At 52.0% G+C, this 21422-nt stretch overlaps 1 protein-coding gene across 11 annotated transcripts in view; it reads left to right on the top strand.

Moving 5' to 3' along the window:
• DNMT3A (DNA methyltransferase 3 alpha) overlaps window positions 1-20094 on the top strand; it is a 138406-nt gene extending 118312 nt beyond the window's left edge. For 10 of the 11 annotated variants that reach the window (XM_066266596.1, XM_066266599.1, XM_066266604.1 and 7 more), the window contains 17 exons: window positions 406-621; window positions 876-1034; window positions 1430-1537; window positions 1786-1942; window positions 2242-2391; window positions 2493-2537; window positions 3285-3364; window positions 3895-4007; window positions 4141-4324; window positions 4545-4629; window positions 6463-6608; window positions 7811-7901; window positions 8048-8232; window positions 9906-9991; window positions 12039-12108; window positions 12881-12999; window positions 13706-20094. In XM_066266596.1, the coding sequence (XP_066122693.1) occupies window positions 406-621; window positions 876-1034; window positions 1430-1537; window positions 1786-1942; window positions 2242-2391; window positions 2493-2537; window positions 3285-3364; window positions 3895-4007; window positions 4141-4324; window positions 4545-4629; window positions 6463-6608; window positions 7811-7901; window positions 8048-8232; window positions 9906-9991; window positions 12039-12108; window positions 12881-12999; window positions 13706-13847 (2136 nt within the window). In that variant the 3' untranslated portion in view covers window positions 13848-20094. The remainder of the gene's footprint in view (window positions 1-405; window positions 622-875; window positions 1035-1429; window positions 1538-1785; window positions 1943-2241; window positions 2392-2492; window positions 2538-3284; window positions 3365-3894; window positions 4008-4140; window positions 4325-4544; window positions 4630-6462; window positions 6609-7810; window positions 7902-8047; window positions 8233-9905; window positions 9992-12038; window positions 12109-12880; window positions 13000-13705) is intronic. The other variant, XM_066266605.1, reaches the window with a different exon arrangement.
• Window positions 20095-21422: the final 1328 nt, after the last annotated feature.

The following is a 21422-nucleotide window of genomic DNA, read 5'->3' as shown; positions in this document are numbered from 1 at the left end:
GATCCAGTTCTTGATAGGGAAGTGTGATAGGAGAGGAGGGAGCCAAGGTCGGGGCCTACATGAGGGGTGCCCGATTCACATCTGAATAGAGTTAACCTTCCCATGTCAGACGGTGGGCAAATGATAGCAGGCCGGTGGGGAAAGATGAGATGGGGGAGGAGGATTTCCGAGGAGGCAGAGGAGAAGACTGGAATTGAGCCAGGTGATTGGAGTTCACCTCTCCATTTGAAATCTCTCTGTTTTCTGTGGCAGGCCAGGTGAGCTGATGAGGGAAGAACTCTCTCCAGCCCTTTACCTCTCGTCACTGCCTCCAGACCACAGAGATTGAGAAGAGCACCCTAAGTGTGAGGTGGCCTTGCTGATTCCTGGAGAGGTCAAGGTAACTTCTGTTCCTTGTTCCCCCAGGCTGAGAAGAAAGCCAAGGTGATTGCAGTGATGAACGCCGTGGAAGAAAACCAGGGCTCCGGCGAGTCTCAGAAGGTGGAGGAGGCCAGCCCTCCGACAGTGCAGCAGCCCACTGATCCCGCGTCCCCCACTGTGGCCACCACACCTGAGCCTGTGGGGGCTGATGCTGGGGACAAGAACGCCACCAAAGCAGCCGATGATGAACCGGAGTACGAGGTGAGCGGCTTGCTCGTTCATCTGCTGCATCCAGCTCTGTCCTGGGTCCTTCCACTGCCAGCTCCTCCCGTGTCCTGCTCTCTCTCCACCTGCTCCCAGGCCTCTTCGTCTCCCCCGTTGTGGTCCATTCAGATGGCGCTCCCTCCTGGCTATCCTGACCCTCAGAGGCCCAGGGCTGGGGTTGCCGTGGGGGGGGTCAGGGAGGCAGGGCCGCGGGACTGCCATGTAATGACTTCTGCTCCTTGGGGCTCCAGGACGGCCGGGGCTTTGGCATTGGGGAGCTGGTGTGGGGGAAACTGCGGGGCTTCTCCTGGTGGCCAGGCCGCATTGTGTCTTGGTGGATGACTGGCCGGAGTCGAGCAGCTGAAGGCACCCGCTGGGTCATGTGGTTCGGAGACGGCAAGTTCTCAGTGGTGAGTTGTGGGCTTGGCGGCAGCCTGGGGCAGGAAGGGGTCTTGGGCCCAGGGTCTTGCTGGGGGTGTGGTCTGGAATTGGGGTGGTAGAAACAGGCTCTGCTTGCCCCCACTCTGTACGTTGTGGAAGAAAGAAGCCCAGGAGACCATTAGGTTACTCTTGGTGGGTTAGAGGTAGGCTGCCCGCTGAGTTGTTGCCTTCCCGAAACCTCTTCCCCAGAACTCCTCTCCCACTGCGATCAGGTCCTTCGCACCATGTAATTACTTAGTGCATTGGTCCTCTCAAGGCCGGGGGCCGAGTCTTCATGCCCCCCACCCCTACCGGTTGCCAGGAGGGTGGTGGGTGCTTGCTGAGTGTGGAAGGGGAAAAATGAGTGTGGTGGTTGCCCCTCCAGGTGTGTGTTGAAAAGCTGATGCCGCTGAGCTCGTTCTGCAGTGCTTTCCACCAGGCCACCTACAACAAGCAGCCCATGTACCGCAAAGCCATCTACGAAGTCCTGCAGGTGAGCGCCCTCTGAGGCATGCGGACCGCTGCTTGGCCGGGAAGCCAGAGTGCTGATGTTAGGCCTGGGCAGAGGGTCCTCCTGCCAGGTCATGCGGACTGCATTTGTCCCCGCTCCTCTTCCCAGCCCCCTTCCTACACTCCTCATTCTCCCCCGGCCCTCCCCTTTCCTGCACCTGCCTCACCCTTGCCGCCGGGAGCCTGCCCTCCAGCCTGTACTGACACTTCTCCCCACACGCTGCCCTCCAGGTGGCCAGCAGCCGTGCTGGGAAGCTGTTCCCAGCGTGCCATGACAGCGATGAGAGCGACACTGCCAAGGCTGTGGAGGTGCAGAACAAGCAGATGATCGAGTGGGCCCTCGGAGGCTTCCAGCCCTCGGGCCCCAAGGGCCTGGAGCCGCCAGAAGGTAAATGCCGGTGCCCAGCCTCAGCTTCTGGGACCCCTGCAGGCTGGGTGGGGAAGCCATGCTTAGGAAGAGCCACCGGGGCCTCCATTCAGGGGCTAGTCTCCCACTCCTAGGGTCAGGGCAGGGGCAGTACTGCTCTGGGACTCAGAGTAGCCTGCTCCTTGTTGGCCCGCTGACACCAGAGTTGGGAACAAGGAACAAGCAAGGGACCAGGCTGTGCCCCTGTTGTAGGTAGAATGAGGGAAGAGAGGGGGCTGGTGTTAGTAGCCATGACCTTGTTCCCTGCTTTCCCCTTCCAGAGGAGAAGAACCCCTACAAAGAAGTTTACACAGACATGTGGGTTGATCCTGAGGCAGCTGCCTATGCACCACCCCCACCAGCCAAAAAGCCCCGAAAGAGCACAACTGAGAAGCCCAAGGTTAAGGAGATTATTGACGAACGCACAAGAGGTAGTTGCCCAGCTCTGAGGAGAGTGGCATGGTGAGGCTGGCCCTCAGGGAGGGCGAGGCCCATGGCCTGCTCTGACGCTGGGCTTCCCTCCCCTCCGCAGAGCGGCTGGTATACGAGGTGCGCCAGAAGTGCCGGAACATTGAAGGTGAGTCCTGATGGGGCAGCTGGACGCTGGCTTTGGGGAGGTCAAGAAGTCTGTGCCGCTGGGACGGGTAGGTGGGCTGGCTCCTAATGCCATGCCTGGTGCAGAGGCATAGCTACTGGAAAGGTTAGAATGACATGGGACATTAGTACTCAGTGACAGGATCTGTCCTGCACGTCCCACCACTCCCAGCCTGCTTCACACACACATATGTCTTCTGGTGCTATAATCTTACCGTCCTATCAGTGGCATCAGCTGGTCATTATGGTTTCAGAGACTCCAGTGGGTCATAGAGCGGGCCCCTCTGGGATTTGCTTGAATTTGTCTGAAGCTGACCTTTAGCCTCTCGTCTCTCATCACCTTGTCTCATCCAGTGGCCATTAGCATCCCATGTCTGTCTCCCTTGGCCTACTGGTGGTGTGTCCAGCTCAGGGCCCTCAGGGCTGGGAAAGATGGGGTCAGGAACCCAGGACTTAAGGACTGCCTAAGGACTATCTCCAGTAACCCAGGGGCAGGGTTGCTGTCCCTGTATGATGCCACGGCTCGGGGGTGGCTCTGATGCCTTGAGAGGTGATTGGGTTCTGGGATGGGCCACAGTGCCTCCCTGTTTCATAGGGCATTTCCCAGACTTTCTGCCTTGCATTTTTGGCTGCTGCCCCAGCACAGCCCTTTTCTGGAGCTTTCTGGAGCTGGCTTTGGTCTGAGGTGGGGCCCTGCAGTGTTGCTCACTCTGCTTTCTCTGCTTTACAGACATTTGCATCTCTTGTGGGAGCCTCAATGTCACCCTGGAACACCCTCTCTTCATTGGAGGAATGTGCCAAAACTGCAAGGTAGGGTTGGCCTCTGGCTTGTAGGGGCAGAGCTGGGGCAGCTTGACGGTGACCTGAGGATAGCTGCAGAAGCGGAAAGTCCTGATCAAACACCTCTGGACTTCAGGTGTTTGACTTGATATTGTTTTTTCTGCTGAAAGAGTTTCCCCCTCTAAAGCCCATTCTAGTCCCAAATGTGAACTCACAACGTCAGTCACTAGTGTGAAGTGGGAGACAGGCTGGCTGACAGGTGGGCTGATGTGTTCCTGAGGCCCACAGAAAAGTCCAGGGCTGCAGCACAGGGCAAAGGGTGTAACTTACTCCCTGGCCTTCTCTCAGGCCTCTGGGGTTCACTGCTGGGGTCGGGAGACCTGCTGTCCCCTTACCTGGTGTGTGGTTCAGGCTGGACCCTGGGTGGACGAGTGGTGGGATCACATCTCTAAGCTGAGTCAGGGTTCCAAGGTGAGAGCCCCGAGGCTGGCTTCCAAGCTGCCTTCACCCCCTCTGCCCGGGGTCCTGCCCAGAGGGCTGACCCTCCACCTGCTCTCTAGAACTGCTTCTTGGAGTGTGCGTACCAGTACGATGACGACGGCTATCAGTCCTACTGCACCATCTGCTGTGGGGGTCGTGAGGTGCTCATGTGCGGGAACAACAACTGCTGCAGGTGAGGGTCCCCCGACTTGGCCTTCCCTTCTTGGCCGGTACTGGGGCTCCTACCACGTGCTCCCCCCAGCCATGCTTCATCTGGGACTAGCCCGGGGCTGAGCGTCCTGTGGCTACACTGGGCTTCCTTCCAGGTGCTTTTGCGTGGAGTGTGTGGACCTCTTGGTGGGGCCCGGGGCTGCCCAGGCAGCCATTAAGGAAGACCCTTGGAACTGCTACATGTGTGGGCACAAGGGCACCTACGGGCTGCTGCGGCGGCGGGACGACTGGCCCTCTCGGCTGCAGATGTTCTTCGCCAACAACCACGACCAGGAGTTTGTGAGTGCTGGGCCCGGGCCTTCTCTCGGGCTCTTTGCACCCCTCCCCGCTGGCGCGGGAGGGCAGACCTGCGTCCACAGCGACGGCGCTCTGGCTGGTCGTGGGCTGGGCTGCGCAGGGGAGGCCCAGCAAGCTCACAGTTGGCTGGGAGGGCAGCCCTGCGTGCGGGGCTGGAGATCACGCCTGGCTGCTCACCCGGCCTGCTGTGCTCACTGCCTAGGACCCTCCGAAGGTTTACCCACCTGTCCCAGCTGAGAAGAGGAAGCCCATCCGGGTGCTGTCTCTATTTGATGGAATTGCTACAGGTGAGAGCAGCACAGGCCCCGAGAGGCACTGCATTCTCGCCCTGGGACTGTGTGGGTTTAACTGGCAAACACAACGGTCGTGAGCATCACAGCTGTTCCAGCATCACCCTAAGGGGGAGACACTGCACTCCGTGAAAAGTAAAATAAGTGGTAAACCAGCATGTCCAGTGGGCCCTTTTCTTAATGGGGGGAGCTTCCCAGCAGATGACAGAGCAATTGTGAGAGATGATTGACAAGTTTCATTTACGAATCTTCAAAGGACAGACGAGTAACCAAAACAACAACATGGGCAATTTTGTTATGCTTTGATTTTTAAGTCCTAGTGAAAAACAAATTATAAACGAGAGCAAAGAATTTTTAAATTGCCCATAATCCTGTAATTAGTGTTTAGTGTATGTCATTTTAGATTTTTTGTGTGTGTGCATGTACATATGTGTGTGGTTATATATTTGTACACACATAGATAAAAGCATAGTAAAATGTGTAATGTTATAACTTGCCTTTTCATTTATGATATAATAACTACTTTTGCATATCAATCAGTATAGAAGAACTACGTTTATTATTAATAAGTGCTGCATAGGATTTAATTGAGTGAAAGGACCATAATTATTTAATCCTTTATTGGGTTGCTTGCTATTTTTTTCACTGTTGTGAGCAGTGCTGTGACAAGTCTCCTTACACCTATGTCATTATGTACCTAAGCCATTATCTTGTAGGGGATGCCGAGTTACCCTGTAGGGTGCTGTTTTTTTCTGTGTGGTTCCCGACCTTGCCAGAAAGCCCTTGGGAGGTGATACGTTATCTGTCCCCCTGGCTGTCCCCTGGCTGGTGGCTCTCAGCCCTTCAGAAAGGAGTAGCTCTTCTCAGAACTTGCCTTCATGTGACCAGAGGGAGATGGGCAATCTGAGTTCAGGGACCTCGGCCAAAGGACCAGCATGGGGATGGCATCCCAGGCCAGAAGTTTGTCCTCTGTTTGCAGCTCAGTGCTGATGTTCTATAAACCTAGAGAGGTCAATTCACAGCTTTGGTTTCCTGGGCTGGAGCCGGGAGGCCTTCTTAAACCACACTGCACATCAAGAGGCTGTGAAAGCCCCCTGGTGGTGGTGGTGGGGTCTGTTGGGAGCATTGGAAATGATGCCACAGTGGCCTCTTTTTCCCTGAAGCTCTTGGGGTCTAATCTAATGGTTTCCTTGCCTTAATACCACAAGCGTTTGTGTCAGGATCATGGTGAGTAGGTGAGTCTAGTTAGCTGAGGACAGAACGTGAATGAGACAGCCTACTTTGTCTTGAAGACAGTTTTAACCTGAGAGAAAGGCTGAGTTTAGGAATGCATACTGCTCTATGAAGTGGAGAGGGGCACAGTGCTGGGGGCTTACAGAGAGGAGGAGGTGGTCCCGGGGTGGCATGGGATGGGGTAGAACAGGTGGCGTTTATGTTGAGTCTTAAAGGTTGGGTAGAATTGTAGCAGGACGTGATATTTTGGGGAAAGAAGTGGTAAGGAAGGACCAGTGTCTGCAAGATGGAGAAATAACAGAGAAGAGGCCGCCCCAGAGCCAGCTGCTGCTCTCCCTGTATCCTGAGACCACCTCTGACCTGTCAGTCTTTCCTGGCCTTGACCACCTTTAATATAGACCAATCTAGACATGCAACAAGTCTCAATATCCTTGTCGTTGATATTCCAGTTGGTCCAGAAGGGTTTAAGGCAGCATACTGGGCAGGGTAGGGCTGAGGCCTGTCACTGACCCATGTGTCTGGCTGGCCAGAGGGCTTCCCTGCAAAGACCAGGGTGCCAGAGGTGACCCAGTGACTGTTTTCTGCTGCTTGGTGCAGGGCTTCTGGTGCTGAAAGACTTGGGCATTCAGGTGGATCGCTACATTGCCTCGGAGGTGTGCGAGGACTCCATCACTGTGGGCATGGTGCGGCATCAGGGGAAGATCATGTACGTCGGGGACGTCCGCAGCGTCACGCAAAAGCATGTATGTCAGTGCTGTGGGACCTGTCCGCCTTCTCTATGTCTCTTGCATTCAGCTCCTGGGGACAGCACCGACCCCCTTTCATTTTGTTCATTTACTCTTTTCCTTTCCCGTTTCTCCAGCCTCTCTTCCTCTCTTCCTCCTCCTCTTCCATGTTCTTTTTTTTTTTTTTTGTATTTTTTCTGAAGCTGGAAACGGGAAGAGACAGTCAGACAGACTCCCGCATGCGCCCGACCGGGATCCACCCGGCACGCCCACCAGGGGGCGACGCTCTGTTGCGATCAGAGCCACTCTAGCGCCTGGGGCAGAGGCCAAGGAGCCATCCCCAGCACCCGGGCCATCTTTGCTCCAATGGAGCCTCGGCTGCGGGAGGGGAAGAGAGACAGAGAGGAAGGAGAGGGGGAGGGGTGGAGAAGCAGATGGGCGCTTCTCCTGTGTGCCCTGGCCAGGAATCGAACCCGGGACTTCTGCACGCCAGGCCGATGCTCTACCACTGAGCCAACTGGCCAGGGTCCAATGTTCCTTCTTATTTCAAGGGTGATGGCAGAGGGAGAATGGAGGTGGGGAAGCTGACCTTTTGGGGCTCAGGCTGCTCCTAGCAGGTTTCAGGGCCTTTTTTAATTGAGCGCTTAGGATTATGGCAAGGTGGCTGTCCTAAAACTTCCAGTGACTGCTGTATCAGCCTCCGTTTCTCAGCTCTCTGGCGGGGTCTTGACTCTTGACCAAGTGGTCCGTGGCCCTTCCAGTTAATCCATGTCTGCTGCTGAAACCACAGGCCCTCAGGAATCCTGAAGGGCATCTGAAGTGCAGATGGCCCAGATGCTGCCCAAGGTGTGCAGAGCACAGAGTACTGCACATCAGCCGTGCGGCTGGGACGGCCTTCTCTGTGTGGCTGTTGTTCGTTCCCGCTGCCAGGAACACGCCGGTTTCCCTGCTGGTCTCAGAGTATCAAGTCCAGTTTCTTCCCTTTTTTTGCAGGAAACCGAGCCCAGGGCCTCGGCGACTGACCCGTGGCTGCACAGTGTGTGTGTATGCATGTATGTAGCATGTGTGTATGAATGTGTATATGTAGTGAGTGTCCAAAGCAGCCAGGTCTCCTGCCCATGTCAAAGTACTTTTTTTGCCAAATTCACAGATAATTTCTCTCTTCCTTTCGCCTCTGTCCTGGAACATCAGGCTCATCACATGACCTTTCTCTTCCCCAGATCCAGGAGTGGGGCCCGTTCGATCTGGTGATTGGGGGCAGTCCGTGCAATGATCTCTCCATCGTCAACCCTGCCCGCAAGGGACTCTACGGTAGGTACTGTGCTCACCCTGCCACCTTCTTGGCTGGTGCTTCTGCATGTAGGTTTCCTTTGATATTTCTGCCCTGGGTGGCTACTCCCAGTGACCCTGCCCTCCCCTGCCCTTCCCATGCCCGGGCCATACCACTGTCTCTGCAGACAGCCCAGCTGATGGCTTTCTCTTCCGCCTCTCAGAGGGCACTGGCCGGCTCTTCTTTGAGTTCTACCGCCTCCTGCATGACGCGCGGCCCAAGGAGGGAGATGACCGCCCCTTCTTCTGGCTCTTTGAGAATGTGGTGGCCATGGGCGTTAGTGACAAGAGGGACATCTCGCGATTTCTTGAGGTATAGCCAGCACCCTTGGTTTGGCCAGCTCACCAGTGGCTTCTACTTGGACCGCTGCTTTATCCCTGTTTCATCTGCATTGTGGAGCTGGGGACTGGGACTGGTGCTTTATATGGAGCCCGTTTGGGAGGCTCAGGACTCCCCAGTTAGACAGGGAGAAAGCACTGTTAGAGGCCCACCCTGAAGGGACTCATGGTCTCGCTCTAAGAGAAGGTGGGCCTCACTGCTGTTGGGGGGGGGTGATGCCATACTCCTGGGGCTGGGGTTCTCTGCGCTATTTCATGGGAGAACCTAGGAGATGCCAAAATCAATGGCTCGTCCTTGTTCCTTGGCACCTGTGACAGATGCTTCATGCTACCTGGGAAGAAAACACAACTATCTCATAATCTGGATCCCAACTGCCTCTGATCCAGGTTTGAGCTGTGCATCGAGTATTTGTGCAGCCAGAGGTATGCTCGGGACAAGCAGTCTGGGAGCTCAATCCATGCTCCCACGTCTTTTTTGTCTTTTTTTTTTTTTTTTTTTTTTTTTTTAGAGACAGAGTCAGAGGAGATAGGGACAGACAGACAGGAATGGAGAGAGATGAGAAGCATCATCAGTTTTTTGTTGCGACACCGTAGTTGTTCATTGATTGCTTTTTCATATGTGCCTTGACCACAGGCCTTCAGCAGACCGAGTAACCCCTTACTTGAGCCAGCGACCTTGGGTCCAAGCTGGTGAGCTTTGCTCAAACTAGATGAGCCCGCGCTCAAGCTGGCGACCTTGGGGTCTCGAACCTGGGTCCTCCGCATCCTAGTCTGACGCTCTGTCCACTGCGCCACCACCTGGTCAAGCCATGCTGCAAAGTTTTAGGATCAAGGATCAGTCACACCGCAGGCAGTCCTTCTGACTAGACGTGCGAATAGGTGTCTGTTCAGCTCATAATCTGGATATGTACTGGACATGTGCACACTTGTTGGAATTTTCGTTCTCAAAGCCCCTGAGTAAATAGAGCTGTGTGGTTCATTATGGTAGCCATTAGCCACATGTGGTATTTAAATAAACATTAAAATTCCTCAGTTGGCCCTGGCTGGTGGATCAATGGATAGAGTGTTGGCCCAGTGTAAAAGTCCCAGGTTCGATTCCCAGTCATGGCATACAGGAGAAGCAGCCATCTCCCCCTTTTCTCCCTCTTCCCGTCCTGTAGCCAGTGGTTCTATTGCTTCGAGCATGGCTCTAGGCACCTAGGATGGTTCCATTGGAGTACATCAGCCTCAGGCACTGAAAATAGCTCAGTACTTGAGCATTGGCCCCAGATGGGGTTGCCTTGTATATCCTGGTCGGGGCACATGTGGTAATCTGCCTCACCATCTTCCCTCTTACCTAAAAAAATTTTTCTCAGTCACACTAGCCTCATTTCAGGTACTGAATAGCCACCTGCAACTGGTGGGGTAATGGCTACTATGGTGAGAGGTACACATAGCTTTTCCATCGTCATAGAGTGTTGTAGTGGGAGCATATGCAATGTGGTGAGGTTTAATTCTGGCTTTTCCCGGAGGCTTCAGGCTGCCCTGGTGCCTGGTCTCCTTAAGAAGTCAGAGCTGTGAGGCTTCAGCACTCTGAACTAGCAGAGTGTCCCGGCACTATGTGATATTCCTCTCTTGCTCATCTTTAATTTCTCTCCTGTTTTATAGTCCAACCCTGTGATGATCGATGCCAAAGAAGTGTCTGCTGCGCACAGGGCCCGTTACTTCTGGGGGAACCTTCCTGGTATGAACAGGTTGGTGAGCGCTCCTAGGCCTGGGGCGGCTGCGGGTTGGAGTCTGCAGGTGGGATGGCCCAGGGTGGGGGTCCCCACGTGACTCTCTCGGGCCAGCTGCCCTCACTGACCAGCTTGCTGCTCTGCCATGTTCTTCTTTGTTTCCTTCTTGAAGAAAGGGAGTCAGGGTATAGAAGATATTTGTCTGAGAAACTAACAACTAGTGGTCGAAAATAGGACCTTTAAAAGCGTACTCTTTACATAAACATGAATCAAGGTACTGCCAAGTTATGTAATTATATAGTTGGTTCTCCTGCGTTGGTGATGTATTTAGAGCCAGCTGATCCTTAGGCTCTGGGGGACAGTCACAGAGGATGGCATTGGGGATGTGGCAGGGGTGCCCGCACTCGAACTGCATACAGGTGTAAAGTCCTGCTTTACTTTCCACATTTGGCTTCAGGTCTTTTGTTGGAAGGATGCTCTTTATTTAGGTTACACTGATAGAGATTTTAATATCCAGGAATGAAGAAAATTTCATTTCTTCAGTGCAATAATTACATTCTATAAAGGGCGTATGAGGAGAGAGGAATTTTGGTTGAAAATGGGCAATTCATAAGCAGAGTGAGGTCCACCCACTTTAGGCACCTATTATGAAGGAAAATATTTTCCAGAGTGTTTTGAGTATGGATTTTAAATCTCTTTGGTAATACTTGTAAATTGGAAACATCATTTAATCTGGCCTCAGTTATCTAATCTTCCTTTCTGCTGTTAGCATGAAGTTGTGGAAACCTCTCAGTCTCCCACCCATTGAGCGAAGCTGCCGTCTTTTTGTGAGGGCTTATTGATGGGAAGGAGATGGGTCAGCGGGCAGCTGACCTGTAAACTCTCAGTGTCCCCCTAAAATTTTCAAGATGGGTGTGCACATTGGAAAAAATGGGCTGGCTTATATAGTTATAGAGTCCAGAACAAACCTTGGTCCTAGGGGAATTATTCCCACCTGCTTCTAGATTATAGAACTGAGTTTCCAGGAGGAACGGGGTACTAGGTGGGGCCAAGTAGAGTTGTGTGTGTGTGTTTGTGCATGTGTGCACATTAAACAGGAGTCTGGAGGAACAGTTGGACTGTGGGCCCCTATGGTTCCCACACTGAAATGGTGGACCTCTATATGAAACCTTCATTAAGTATTTCTAAATGTCAGAAAAGGCCCATGCTGAAGGTGATGTTCAGTAATCTGGTCTGCCTTCTGGGAAGTGATATCTTCAGTGCCACAGAATTTGTCCTCAGGGGACTATGCAGAATTTGTATTTTTTTTTAATGTACATCTACAGTATACAGTTTGATGAATTTCATCTAATGTACACACCCATATAACTGTCACTGTAGTCAAGATTCACAACATTCTGTCACCCCCCAAAGCTTGCTTTTTAAAACTCAGTTAAAATAAGTGATATAAAAATATTTGTTTTCCCACTTCTGGACAATGCCATCTGCTTATTTGTAGTTTGAGACTGCCTTTGAATGTACCTTTAAAAGTTAGTGCTTGGGCCTGACCAGGCAGTGGCGCAGTGGTTAGAGCATCGGACTGGGATGCGGAGGACCCAGGTTTGAGACCCCGAGGTTGCCAGCTTGAGCGCGGGCTCATCTGGTTTGAGCAAAGCTCACCAGCTTGGACCCAAGGTTGCTGGCCCGAGCAAGGGGTTACTCAGTCTGCTGAAGGCCCACGGTCAAGGCAGCACATATGAGAAAGCAATCAATGAACAACTAAGGTGTCACAATGAAAAACTAATGATTGATGCTTCTCATCTCTCTCCGTTCCTGTCTGTCTACTCCTCTCTCTGACTCTGTCTCTGTAGGACAAAAAAAAGTTAATGCTTGGTGGACTTATGTCCACTGGTGGCTGCAGTGTGTGTGCACATATTCTGGGGGAATTTGAGGGCTTACAGCATGTGTGGAAGCCAGGATCCTCTTTTGCTTACCTGTGTGATTCAGGTGGCTCCTGGTTCAGAGCTGCTGGGCGTGTCCCTGTTCTTCTGGCTTCTGTCGTCACCTTCTCTTTTCTGACTCCTAGGCCGTTGGCATCCACTGTGAATGATAAGCTGGAGCTGCAGGAGTGTCTGGAGCATGGCAGAATAGCCAAGGTTAGCCCCAGTGTCAGTACCCTCTGCTGGCAGGTGGGAAGAAGGGCAGAGGGCAGAGTGAGGTAGAACAGCCACCAGGGCTGTGTCCTGCCTGTCCTCTAGGGCTTTGGGTGCAGCTGGTGTGGGGGATGTGATTTAGGAGATGATATGGGGTCATTGACACAGTTGGCCTGAGGGGAGGATCCAGAGGAAGGTGTGGAGGGCGGGGAGAGAGATCGGAAGTCCTTGCTGGCTGTCAGCTCCTTGTTGAGCATTGTTGGCTGTCTGTCCCGTGGGAGGCAGACCCTGAGAAACCTTTGCCAAGGGCCCTAGATCTGCTAGGGCTTTTACATTTTTTGGCCAGGACCTCTCGCCCGAGCCTTCAGAGCAGAGATTGTCCTGTGACGTAGACGCTGCACTTCTCTCTGGAGAAATTCCCCTGAGTGAGGGCACCAGGCATCAGGTCCTGTGAGAGCAGGTGCCCGCGTTTGCTTGTCTTCAAGCCTGACTCATTTGGCATCTTTTTGTCTGCAAGTCACTGCCCTTGTGAAAGAAGCAATTCTTAGGAAGGACAGTGGCTATATCTTAAGTCCTTGGTCTAAGATGGCTGGGTGACCTCAGAGTATGAAGAAGAGCAAGGTGGTGGGGTCTGCAGAGGCTCATGACTGGGTCCTTCCCGTCCCGATGGACCAGGCCTTGTCAGGGTTTGACACCAGCCCCTGGTGGCCCCTGGCACCTGTGGTAGGTGCGTGCCCAGCACATGAGTGCTTACTCCTCTTTCCTCATCTTCTAGTTCAGCAAAGTGAGGACCATTACTACTAGGTCAAACTCCATAAAGCAGGGCAAAGACCAGCATTTCCCCGTCTTCATGAATGAGAAAGAGGACATCCTGTGGTGCACTGAAATGGAAAGGTACCCAAGGAGTGGGCTGGTATCCTGGGGCAGTGTGGTGTGTCCTGATGGCTGGCCCTACGAGAGGGGTCTTTGTCTCCCCCGGACAGGCTAGTGTCTCCACAGATGCCATGTGCACAGTGGGTTTTCCCAGGCATTTCCCAGCATGGCGCTTTCTGGGGATGGTCTCATAATGAGAGGCATCTAGGGAGCAGTCCCCAATGCCCTGCCCCCAGAGGTCCTGCTGAATTCCAAGGAAACATGGCAGCTTCAGGAGCTTTCTTACCTCATGCTGCTCCTTTTAAGTACTTTGCAAACGGGACAGCACAGGACCAGCTGGACCTTCCAGACTGGCTCCCTGATTTCGTGCAAACCGGACTTATGGGCTAGATGACCTCCTCATTCTCAGTGTGACAGTGATTTATTAGCCCCTTTGTAGGGTCCTCCCTGTCTTGTGGGGATGGTGTTAGGGGTGTACACTTATTACTTACAGACCTCAGATACCCACTGTAGCTCTTCAGTCTCAGGTCCAGCCTGTCCTGAGGTGTTTCTCACATATACTGACTGCTTCTGCTTTGGGAACTCTATGGGCCATGATTATCTTACTTACCTTCAAATCCACAGAAAGTAGCAGGGTGCCCGAGTCTCGAATTGGTTCCAAAGGACCAACGATTCTGCAGAATCCCACACAGCCCGCTGACCCTGCCCTCTCTGCCTTTCTCCCCAGGGTGTTTGGCTTCCCTGTCCACTATACTGACGTCTCCAACATGAGCCGCCTGGCGAGACAGAGACTGCTGGGCCGGTCGTGGAGCGTGCCGGTGATCCGCCACCTCTTCGCTCCGCTGAAGGAATATTTTGCTTGTGTGTAAGGGACTGAGGGCAAACTGAGGTAGTGACACAAAGTTAAACAAACAAAAAAACACAAAACACAACAAAACACCAAGAACATGAGGATGGAGAGAAGTATCAGCACCCAGAAGAGAAAAAGGAATTTAAAAACAACCACAGAGGCGGAAATGTCGGAGGGCTTTGCCTTGCAAAAAGGGTTGGACATCATCTCCTGAATTTTAATGTTAATCTTGTCCTATTTAAAAACAAAACCAAGTTCCCTCTCCCCTCCCACCCCCTCCCCTTTTTTTTGGTCAAACCTTTTGTTTTCTACTCTTTTCAGAGGGGTTTTCTGTTTGTTTGGGTTTTTATTTCTTGCTGTGACTGAAACAAGAGGGTTTATTGCAGCAAAAATCAATAACAAAAAATATAACAATACCTTGCAGAAGAAAGATAAGCGAGAAGGAAAAAAGGAAATTCTATAGAAATCTATATATTGGAATTGGATTTTTTTTTTTTTTACTATATATCTTTTTTGTTGTCTCTAGCCTGATCAGATAGGAGCACAAGCAGGGGACAGAAACTAGAGAGACACTCAGAGGCAGCGCTCCCTCCCAGCCACTGAGCTGTCTTGCCAGCACCATTCCTGGTCATGCAAAACAGAACCCAACTAGCAGCAGGGAGACGAGAACACCACACAAGACCCTTTTATACAGTATTTCAGGTGCCTACCACACAGGAAACCTTGAAGAAAATCAGTTTCTAGAAGCCGCTGTTACCTCTTGTTTACAGTTTATATATATATGATAGATATGAGCTATATATATAAAAGGTACTGTTAACTACTGTACAACCTGACTTCATAATGGTGCTTTCAAACAGCGAGATGAGTAAAAACATCAGCTTCCACGTTGCCTTATGTGCAAAGGGTTTTAACCAAGGATGGAGAGAGGGAGACAGCTTGCAGGTGAATCATCATCAAGGGGGTCCCCCCCTTGGTGTCAAACGAGGTGAAGGAGAAATTGGGAACTGCGTTTTCCTGCTTCTCCCTGCCAAAAGGGGGGTGAGATGAGGTGGTTGGGACCGTGGACAGCTGAGAGCGGGATTCATCCAGGATCACGCAATAACCTTTTGATCATTTATTTTTTCAAAGAGGAGACTCCCTCAGCAAGATGGCAGGATAAGGGAGTCTTCCTCCCAAGTTTCCCACATTAGCCGATTTGAGGGCTCCTCATGGTGGGATCAGAAATAATCCAGAGTGTGGGAAAGTTGACAGTTAAAAACCCCACCTGGAGCAAATAAAAAAACATACAAAACGTACTGGTGCTTGCCTGTCTAAAGTCGCCTTTTGTGTGTTCTTTTATGAGGCCCCACCATCCACCCTCTGCACAAGGTGGCTTCCGGTCCTGGAATGTGATGTTTTTGGTCATCTCCAAAGGCTGCAGTTTTATACTGGGAGGCTGATGACACCTTTTGTTATAATTCTTATGGTTCTGGTTATAATTATGTTTGTTTTCAGATTTTTTGTTAAGAACACAAAAAAACCCAACCCCCACCCCTTTAGATTTCAAACCAAGGTGCGGGGAGCAGGGTGCTTCTGTTAGTGGTGGCCCTGGTGCCCTGGTCCCCACCCCTCGGGCCAGGTGGGCCACCAGGTGCAGTGACAGCTGGGTGGCCCGGAGTCCCCGAGGCCAGCCTTCCGGTGCGTCCCTCTTCTCTTCTACTTCCCTTCCTCGAGTCGTGTGCGTCAGGGCTGGAGGGAGGACCGGCCGTCTCTCTCCTTGTGTGTGTGATTGGAGTGGTGTGTATTTCTTTTCTAGTGCTTGGTCTGATGATAGCTGTGCTCTTACCTCGAGTCAGCAGCACCTGGAGCCCCCAAGTGCGTGACACTTGGTTCCACTTCCTACCGAGGCAAGCAGCCTGGCGTTGGCGGTAGGCGGGGACGGCACTGGCGGCTCCAGGGTGAGGGCCCAATGGGCAGATGCTTGCCTGGACAGATGGGGTGTAGATATGTGGCATATAGAGATATATATTTTATAATGGGAGGGGGGATGGCACCTCCTGGGACCGGCAGGGCTGGGAGGTGTGCTGGTCAAGCACATAGTCCCAAGTTCGCATCCCTAGAAACATAGGGCCTATGGTGATAGGCGCTATATAAATACATAGATAGGGTCATGTATAAGAAATATTATGTGATGGGGCGCAGGGGAAGGGGGCTCAGGATCCTGAGCCCTGAGTCCCACTGCAGACAGAGTCCCACACCAATCAATCAATCCCACATGCATACACAGGAACATTTCTATCCCAATGCATAACGAGTGCACTCACACAGCCAGGGAGCACCCCGCACGACTCTCTCCCGGATTCAGGACTTTGTGGAGTCGGCCCTGCAGCTCTTTACCTCTGTTGCCCTGATTGCAGGTAGACTGTCAATCCCAGAAGTTGCTAGGTGCTGAAGGCAGGAAGAGGAGGAGGTTTTATTTAGCAGGTGCTCTCCTCTAGCAGGTAGCGTTCTCTCTCTTTTGCCCCTGGTGATGTCAAAAGATTCTTCTGTTAGCAACTGTGATACTGACCTGCAACTCTAGGCACCAGTAAAGTCAGCCCTCAACTCCCCCTACCTATTCTCCCCCCACCAAAATATAATTGACATCCAGGTCTATCTTGGCCAAGGGGCTTCCATTGCAAAAAAAGAAAAAAAGAAATGGGACAGTGAACTTTATGTTTTGAATAAGACAAATTAGTAATTGGTGACAAAATTAAACCAAGGCTTTGAATCCCTTGCTCATTGCTCAGGAGTAAGCTCGCAGCCGATAGCGTCTCCTGTTCCTCTTAGGGGCTCAGTTCCAGACCCCAGTCTGCTCATTTTCTTGTCAGATTGGCTTTGAAGGGCACACCCAGTTGCTTCCTGCCAGCTCTGACATAGTGGCAGGTGGTGATGGTGGGCTCTCAGGGAGCTGGAGTGGCCAGGAGCAGGGGATGCCTTTGCCCCTCCCTCTCGAGTCCCTGTACCTGACTGGTGCTCACCCCGTCCCCTTGCGCTCCCGCTGGCTCCATCTCCCTGGCCTGGGTCCACCAGCACCCCTCCAGGAGGGCTGTGGGGAGGAGGGCTGTCTCAGGCAGTCCAAGGTGCTCCCTCCCCCACGGGCCAGCGCTAAGGTCTTCCCAGCCCGCAGGGTCAGGACAGTCTGGGCCTTCCTCGGCAGACACGGTCAGCATTTCAGGCTCTCCTAGGCCTTTGTCCACTGCTTAAGTGAAGGACTTTGCCTTTCCCATTGGCCATGCTCTACCCAAGGGGTGATGTGGAGAAGCAGCTTGGTAGCCAAGGATGTGGCAAGCCTGAGGATGCGCGTGGGCCAGCGACCATGCTCAGGAGGTTCGCTGGGATGGATAAGAGTGTTTGTTCCTCCCAGCCCAACAGCCTCACCAGGCCCCAGGGTGGGCCAGGTGCCCCTTGCAGGAATGAGAGTTAACAAACCAGCTTTTCTCCCGGCCAACCTGCGGGGCCAGTCCCACAAGAGAACTTGGTGGGTGCAAGGGACCTTGGGCACGTGCCCACTGGGCCATGCCTAGATGCTCTTAATTCACTTCCAACCATAGGGGGCCTTCTAGGGACAGGGCCCAGGCTGCCTTCTAAAGGGGACCTGTGTTCCAACAGGCAGGGCTATTTGAAAATTAAGGTGGGAACCATTCTACTTGCTGTGGATGAGGGTGGAGGGGGTGGAGCAGGAAAACCACAAAGCCTGGGGGGAAATTCTGGTGTGTGTTCCCAGTGGGATTTTCTTTCTAAAGAGCAGGCCCATTTACCCCTGAAAACAAAGGCTTCTGGAGACAGGGTAATGCCTCCCTACTTACTGTAGGTGCCAAGTGGAGGGTGGTGTCAAAGAGGTCTGGGGGCGGTAACCTGGGGCTGGTGCCAGGGTCACAGCCCTCGGTCGCCTGCCTGAGGAGGAAGCTCGTTTCCAATAGGTCGCTGCTGAGCCCCATGGGCCTCATGGTGGCTGGTGCTAACCCCCTTTCCGGTGGAACCTACTGGAAAACAGTAAGCTAGGGGAGCAGCAGATGAGGAATTGCAGTGGGCAGATGACATCAGTTTGTTACCATCCATTTTTCTCTTAGACCCCCAGAACCTTTTTGCTCTGGCCATCCAGTTAGCTAACTTGGCAGAAGAGCATCCAGGGCTCGTAGCCTTGGAGATGGGCCTGGTGGAGGTGCCTGTGTGAGTTCAGTGCATTGCTACAGTGCAGATTGGGACGGCAGACCCAGTGGGAAGGGAGACTGTTGGACTTTGAACTAGTCTGATGAGGGCCGGCTCTTCGCTCTGCCCACTCCCTCGGCTCGGCAGGCAGTTGTGGGGAAGCCTGGGTGGGAGCGAACCGCCATCTCCGGCACAGGAAGGACTCTCACGGGCAAGGGAGGGAAACCAGCTGAGACATCTGGGAAGTACTGGACGGGGAAACTTGTCCCAGGAGTTTTCATATCTTTGGTAATAAAGAATATGTAAAGTGGATCCTGGAGGTGGTTTTGAATGTCTGTCGCTGCCCTGCTTAGTGCCAAGTTGTTGTACTGGACTCTCAGAGGTACCATTTTGAGGAAACGGCAGGAGCCCCCTTGAGCTGGGGGTTTGGCCGTGGAGCAGTACTGAGATGTGAAGAGGACAGGCTGTTTCCTTTGTCAGGGGCAGCAGAGCCAGGCCCCGGTTTGCTCCAAGAGCTGAGGAATCTCAATTTGTTGTCTGACGTCTAGTCTGGTTGCTCCCAGTGCTTGTGATCAGAGGTGACGCGGAGTTGCCCCGCCCTCCGGCAGGAAGCAGCTGGCGCCGGTCCCCCTCCGCAGGATGGGCAGGGTGTTACAGGACCGGCCTGAGCTAGCGGGCCCTCCTGGCCGCTTCCTGCTGAGGCGGGGGTCAGCGACCGTTGTTAGATCTGGAAAGAAAGAGAATAGATAAGGATGGTCTCCCCTGTTCTAGCAGAAGCTCTTGAGTCTTTACATTTTGGTGAAGGGAGGCTGGGGTCTTTGGGAGTGAGGCAGCCTGCCCTGCACCTGTGTGTTGCAGAGACCCAGCTGAGGTGGCCTTGGGGGACCTCTTGCTCATCGCTGACACTAGGCAATGGAGTTTGGAGGAGGGACACACAGCAAGTCAAAAGCAATAAGGACAAAGATAGAAGGTCTCATTTCTAGTCGGGACTGGCTAAATTGCCTGAAAGGAGGCCCAAGGACTCCTGTAACTGGAAAACTACCCCCGTGGGCTCCCCCAGGGGCGCAGGAGGGCGGCTTTCTCGGCTTTCTCAACCCCGTCTGGTGGCCTCCAGCCCGACCCTGAGGACATGAGCAGGGATCACAAGCCTCTCCATAGTCCCATTTCACTTTCCAGACCGATTTGGCTGCATAGCCCTAGAATTCAACAAATAACAAAAAATGCCGAAATTCCTTAGAATACGCAGAGGGAGGAGGTGACTCAACAAGGTGCTAAAAACATTTTATTAAAAATATATATTGTTAAATTAAGTCTGCTGTCTGGACAATGACTGTTTGTTTTGTTTTCTTGTAGTGGAGTTTAAAAGAGACTATTATTTTACTCTGATATATTATTATTAAAAAGGCATTTTAACTTTGTACTTGAAAACTAAATGAGCAATTTCATGTGTTTTAGCTGAGGCATTGAAGTAGCGGGTGCTTACTTATTTGTGGGAAATCATGTATCCATACTGAAGAATAAACTCCGTAGCTGATTTGGTAATAACTCTTACTGTTACAGACGATTTCGCTTTGACCCCGTTGGCAGAGCACTTCCACTCCACATTCCACGCAGCTAAATGCAGGACGTCCCCCCAGACCTCCCCACCCCACCCCTCCCCTCCCCAGCCCCCCTTCTTCCCTTTCTCTTCAGTTCCTCTTTTTTCCTTTATTACTTTTTCCTGGTTCCAGCATCCTTTCATCACTGTATTTTTTTTTAGGGTTGCTTCTCTATTTATTGACAATAATAATGTACATTTCACAGTCTGGTTCTGGGACATCCAGGGAGGGCGGGTGCAGGGTGCCCCATGCAGGTCCCCAGCCCTGTCCCCCGGTGTTCTGTTGTATCTCTGTGTAAGTGATGCTCGTGACATAGCTGTTATGAAATAATTAAAGAGGTCAATGCGTACAGCCGATGTAGAAAGTCTGTCAGTTCCGCCTTCATCACATTTTTTTGTGCCCAGAAGAATATAATAAAGCTCCTTTCTAATGTACTTGTGCTGGAGAACACTTGAATAAATGGACTGTTTTTGTGCAAAAAGAAAAACGGAAAAAGCACCGTAATAATGTCCTTTTGTCTTGCGTCTCCTCTCTCCTGACATGACTCCCAAGCCTTCTCCAGAGGGGCTGAATACTAGCATCCAGTCCAGACCATGCAGATCCTCCCTTTAAAACATCACCTGCCTGAGCTAAAATAAAAGGCATATATATATATGTGTGTGTGTATATATATATATATATATATATATGCATTCTATATATATAGAAAGAAACATCCAACGAGAAAATGCCATGCAGCCATTGAATAGGGGCTGTGAACTGAGTGGGGAGGAAAAGGGACAGGTTGGTTGACTGGAAGCGCAGAGGTAAGTTACAGTGAGAGGCAGGATCGCTGGGAAAGTGAATTCTGTCCTGAGCTGAGCAGTTGACGTTTTCAAACTGGAGCCGGGAGAGGAGCGGGCTTTGTGCCTGCTGTCCTGGCCAGTGGAGCCAGAGGGCTTTCGGTTTCTCTCAGCACATGAGGGTGTCCCAGAGGAGACCAGCCGGGGTGGTAGACAGTCTGGACTGTGCAGGGGACCCTGAAACGAACCAAGGCATTTGGCCTAAAGGAAGAATCGAGAAATGTTTGCAAACACTAACAGGGCAAACCCAAGGGGCTGGGATTATTCTCGGTAGTTCCACAAGGCAGGCCAGTCAGCGGAAATAGGCCTATTTCAGCCCATCCCATGCCAACAGTGCAGGGGGCTGCCTGGAGTGCAGTCAAGCCCTGGTCAGCTGTGAGGTGCTAGACAGCCCTTTGGGGATACTGCTGGCTTGCCTGGAGACCCCTGTCCCTTCCCCGGACTGTCCTGCAAGTGGTCAGTGCCTTGTGGTTTCAAGAGCTCATTCACACACAATGTCTCCTTCTTCCTTGTGATCCTTTGCCTGATAGTCACTGGTTTTGTGCCCGCTGTCTAAGAGACTGAATCGGAACACATATAAACAAGGGGAACCTCCCACATCTCTCAGACCCCAGGCATCCCCTGCTCTATGTCTGTCTCCTAAAAGCCAAGCAGTTTTGGCCAATGGTTTCTTCTGTTAACAGAGATATTTGAGGCTTGTGTCCTTCATTAGACCTGGGGGAGGAGTAGGACTGCATCACTCTGCTGGTAGCTTTGAAAGACATTATAAGGGGAAATTTTGAGGAAAATGAAAACAGGCTTTCTTCATGGGCACTTTACAAAATTGTAAATGTATGTTGATCTTTTATCTGATTTTTTCTCAATATTTTTTGGTGTTGATGTAGAATTCTTTTTTGTTAATGGCTGTATGGTGTTTTCTTGTTGGATGTGTTTATATATATGCCTTTTATTTTAGCTATAAATAGAGCTGCAATAAATATC

Source organism: Saccopteryx bilineata, chromosome 3 (genome assembly GCF_036850765.1).
Source record: "Saccopteryx bilineata isolate mSacBil1 chromosome 3, mSacBil1_pri_phased_curated, whole genome shotgun sequence".
In the NCBI taxonomy this organism is placed as follows: Eukaryota; Metazoa; Chordata; class Mammalia; order Chiroptera; family Emballonuridae; genus Saccopteryx; species Saccopteryx bilineata.
The sequence above is the reverse complement of the archived record's forward strand: the minus strand, read 5'-3'. Positions and strand labels throughout refer to the sequence as shown.